Below are 4,805 nucleotides of genomic sequence, written 5' to 3'. Positions count from 1 at the left end.
TCTATGATGATGGCTTAGCAAAACACTGATCTATGAGTGTAACAGAATGTGTCAGAAGTCATTTTACTGCTGCATTCCTTTAGTACAACAGCAGTAGTGCATTTTACCCTAATTCCCTTGGGTGTCCTGGGTTCCTGGTCACCCAAGCAGCATCAAATATGGGCTCCATCTAGTATAGTGGGCTTTGAGTCAAGTCAGATATTGGTGGTTATTTCCACAAGCCTGTAATCATATTTTTACACAATGGGAATATGATTCTTCTGCACTTTAGTTTTGTAGCCTTGCAAAATCAGGCAGGGCAGTGGGCCACAGGGCACAATAGGAAAGGATGAGCACTTCCCATGAAGGGCTTGTGTTCAGCTAATTTCAGTAAAAGACACACACAATAAGAGATTCCACTGTTGTGAAGCCTGCTTTGTGTTTCTTAGGGATCCACAATGATGGCAAGGCATCCCTGGAGAGTGTCCTCATAGTTCCTGTAGTTGGATCCCATGTAGCACTCTTGGGCATATACCCAAGGAATGCTCAATCATACCACAAGGGCATTTGCTCAGCTATGTTCATATCAGCATTGTTTGTAATAGCCAGAAACTGGAAACAACCTAGATGCTCTTCAACTGAAGAATGGATAAAGAAAATATGGTACATATACACAATGGAGTATTACTCAGCAGAGAAAAACAATGACATCATGAGGTTTGCAGGCAAATGGATAGATCTAGAAAAAATCATCCTGAGTGAGGTAACCCAGACTCAGAAATATGAACATTGTATGTACTCACTCATAGTAGGATTCTAGATGTAAAACAAAGATGACTAGACTGCTACACAACTCCAGGAGGCTACTTAGAAAATGGGACCCTAGGAAAGACACAGGGATCGCCCAATGACAGAGAGATGGATGAGATCTACATGAACAACCTGGACGACAGTGGGAGTAATGAAGGGCAAGGTTCAGAGGGAAAGAGACCTTAGAGGAGCAGGAGATCCCAGCTGGATCAAGAACAGAAAGGGAGGGTGTAGGCCAGGGGAACCCATGGCTGATGTGTGGAGTTGAAACACAGATATAATAATTTTTTTAAAAAAAGGAAAAACCAAAAAAAAGTAGGAAACAGAAAAAAGAATAAATATCAAACAATAAATCAAAAATAACAATTAAAAAAAACAAAAGTTAAGTATGGCTCATAGAGGATCATAGGGACTGAAGTCAATCAGGGAGCCTATGAGTCTGTGTTAGATCCTCTACATATGTTATGGGTGTAGCTGGGTTTTCCAGTGGGACTATTAACAAGGATAGCATGGGCTGTCTCTGACTCTTTTGATTGCCCTTGGCACCCATTTCCTCCTACTTTTCCCGGCCTTGCTGTGAGGGTATATGCCTGCTCTTCTTGTTACTTGTTATGACATGTTAGTCTGACATCCTAGGAAGGGAAACGGAGGAAGAATGGATCTGGAGGAGAGAGGATGTGGTGTGGGAGTGACTGGGAGGAGACACTGTGGTCTGGACATAATAGATTAGAGAAGAATAAAAAGGAAATAAAACACATGAAAAACTTAAATCAGCAAGGAAACCCCACCTCAGTGTCAACTCAATACTGATTGCTGCTCCGTGTTCAGTGTTGATCACTGAGTCAAGGGAGGAGGTAATAATCCATGACTGGGATCCTCTGCCAGAGCTGCAGGGTAAGAGCTGGAATGGTTTTATGAGCACGGGTCTGTACCATGTCCTCTGCATGTCTATTACTTCTTTCAGTTTAATATCACATTTCTTCATCCATTTTCCATTGATGGACATCTAGGCTCTTTGCAATTTCTGGCAATTATCAACAGAGCAGCAAGGAACACGTTTTAGCAAGTGTCTCTGGTAGGATGTAGAGTCCTTTGGGTGTATGCTCAAGAGTGGTATAGCTGAATGCTGGGGTAGATCTATTCCCAGCTTCCTGTGGGACAGCCACACTGATCTCCACAGTGGCTGTACACAGTGAGCAGCTTTGCAGTATAAGTTTGGGCATTTTAAAATGACTCCATAGCATGCAACAGAGAGTTCCGTGAATTGAGGTCTTACAGCCACTTAACAGATAACTTTCCAGTACATGGTTGAGTCTTGTTCAATTCAGAGGTCAAAATCAGAAGATTCCCTTGTCTTCTGATCAATCCTTATTTTCCTGATAAAGGAGGAAGGGGGAGCTTTGGGAAGACACTAGTATTTCAAACAGTATTTTAAATTCAATATTGGTTTGAATTATATCTAACATAGAACTGTCAAAGAGAATTCATGCCTGCTACAACTTACTCAGCATGTGAGGTTTCATCCATATTCAGTACACAGCATTCATATTTCAAGGGGAAAGAATGTCTGCTCCAGGAACATGCAAAATTAATGCTCTTGGTCAACTTATAACAATTAAACTTATATGACAGAGTGTTATGATATAAATATATCTTACAATCTATGAAACTGGAAGTTCTGCTGACAACACACCCAGAAATAAAAACATAATCAGGCTATTTAAGACTGTGAAAGGAGTTTTTCTGTGCTCAGATTTTGTTTATATTGGATTTGGCTGATAAAATCCATATAGAATTTATTCAAAGCTACTCCCAAAAGAGTTCCAGTCTCATTTTGTCACTATGCATTATCACAGTTTTTCATTTTTTAATGTTTTACTACAGAAAAATCATGTAAATGGAAGTGGAAACTGGACTTCAATCAGGATCATTTTATTTACAAAGGACAAGGCAGAAAACTGGACATTCAGAACAATCATTTCTGTGTAAGCCTTGAGGCTAATCTTCTCTGTCATCCCAGTCCCAGGGCAGATTCCTGCTCCAACAGGGTTTCTGACACACTAAGGATGTGGGTTGTAACACTGTGTCTTGCACAGAAATAGACTACAGAGTCCTCAGATGTCAGGCTTCTGAGCTCCATGTAGACCATGCTGGAGGATGTGTCTGCAGTAAGTTTGGCCTTGTCCTTAAACTTCTGATTGTAGCCAGTACAACCACTACCAGGATTAATATATCCAATCCACTCCAGGCCCTGTCCAGGACTTTGCTTCACCCATTGAATATTGTAGCTGGTGAAGGTGTAGCCAGAAGCCTTACAGGACAACTTCACTGAGGAACCAGGTTTCACCAGCTCAGCCCCAGGTAGCTGCAGTTGGACCTGGGAGGGGACACCTGTGGAGAGAAAGGCAAAGTAAATGTCATTGTCACCTCAGTCCCTGTTCCTTCTTCAGGTTTGGAACTGGGAAGCCCCTTACCTGTAGTTACTGACAGGAGGAAGAGCATGATCCTGCTCCATCCCATATTGAGGACCTATGTGCTCAGTGACTGTGGAGAAGACACTGATCATAAGTTGTTCTAGGGTGTGGACATCTCTGTATTTACCACCATAGACACACATGATTTTCATATTCATGAGGCAGGGTACTTCTTAGGTAAAGACCTAGTCCAGCTGGATAAGAAAGAGGTAAAGGGCCTTGAGATTGGCGGCAGTGGCTGGGCGGTGGTGGCACACACCTTTAAACCTAGCACTCGGGAGGCAGAGCCAGGCGGATCTCTGTGAGTTCAAGGCCAGCCTGGGCTACCAAGTGAGTTCCAGAAAAGGTGCAAACTTACACAGAGGTACCCTGTCTCGAAAAACAAAACAAAAATAAATAAATAAATAAAATTGGCAGCAGGATACAAAAGTCTAAGTCCTAATCCTGTCTGAGGAAATCCATCCCATACTGATCCCCCAAGCCCTGTGCAGACCTTGTGGGTGTAACATTAAGACCTAAGTGCTCAATTCAGAAATACACTTCAGCCATAGAGTTGCTCTTCTTGGTGAAAAAAACTGACCTACAGACGGTGGTTGTAATAAGGATTTCAAAACTCCTAATTATGAGAATTTGCAGTCTTCTTTCATATACATGTAATTAGTAAATGCTTTTCCAGAAGATCCCATACTAAAAATCTTACCATAAAAACAAAAAGTGAAAATGTCTCAGAATGTTTGCACACAAATGTTACTGCAGGATTATCTATAATTGATAGATAATATAAACAAAACACATGTCTTTCAACAAATGATTGCATCAAGAACACATGAAATGTACACAATGCAACAGGATTTATTCATCTATAAAGTATAAGGAACTTACATCCCTTTTTAGGAAAATGAATGCAATTGGTGATAATACTATTCAGTAAATTAAGACTGTCTCAGAAACAGATATTGTGTAAAAGACTCATTTGCAGTCTTTGATATTGCATGAAAACTATGTATGCACATATGTAATGATGTAGAAGTGAAAGTGTGTAATGGAGAAAAAGTGACAAATGGGAACAGTTGGAGAAAGAACAGGATAGGCTGAGATTATGGGGTAAATATGTATAATGTACGTTATACACATGCATGAAAACTCTAAACATTGTTATTTCAGAATGTTCTTGTTCATTTCTTAAAATTTTCATTCATGAATGCAATGTGTTTTTTTTTTATATCCTCCCCCACAATGTCACTCCTGCAACCTTTATGAATTCTCAAAAAAACAGGGCACTCTCCTAACATATTGATGTGTTTTGTTTAATTTATGAACAACTCACAAAGTCTAATTAATGCAATCCAAATGGATATGATGGAGGTTACCCACTAGCTCATAAGTAACATCCAAATAGCCACACTCTAAGAAAAGTGATTCCAACTTCCTAAGAATTCTTCCAATTCCAAAAATCTCCTCAGCTTGGAAGGATCCATGGGGAACACCTCCCCCAACCTGTGTTGTAAACTTGTAAAACTTTTTAACACTTTGTTTAGTAGT

The 4,805-nt window shown here is 40.3% G+C and overlaps 1 gene segment (V, D, J or C); it reads right to left on the bottom strand.

Annotated features, from left to right (window-relative positions):
* Nucleotides 1–2,800: 2,800 nt before the first annotated feature.
* LOC118575244 lies at nt 2,801–3,309 on the bottom strand. The segment is given in 2 exon segments: nt 2,801–3,180; nt 3,264–3,309. Coding segments are annotated over 2 exon segments (426 nt in total).
* Between the last annotated feature and the right edge of the window lie 1,496 nt (nt 3,310–4,805).

The sequence above is a fragment of the Onychomys torridus genome, unplaced genomic scaffold, assembly GCF_903995425.1.
Source record: "Onychomys torridus unplaced genomic scaffold, mOncTor1.1, whole genome shotgun sequence".
Taxonomy (NCBI): Eukaryota; Metazoa; Chordata; class Mammalia; order Rodentia; family Cricetidae; genus Onychomys; species Onychomys torridus.
Note: the sequence above shows the minus strand (reverse complement) of the source record. Positions and strands in the feature narration are given on the sequence as shown.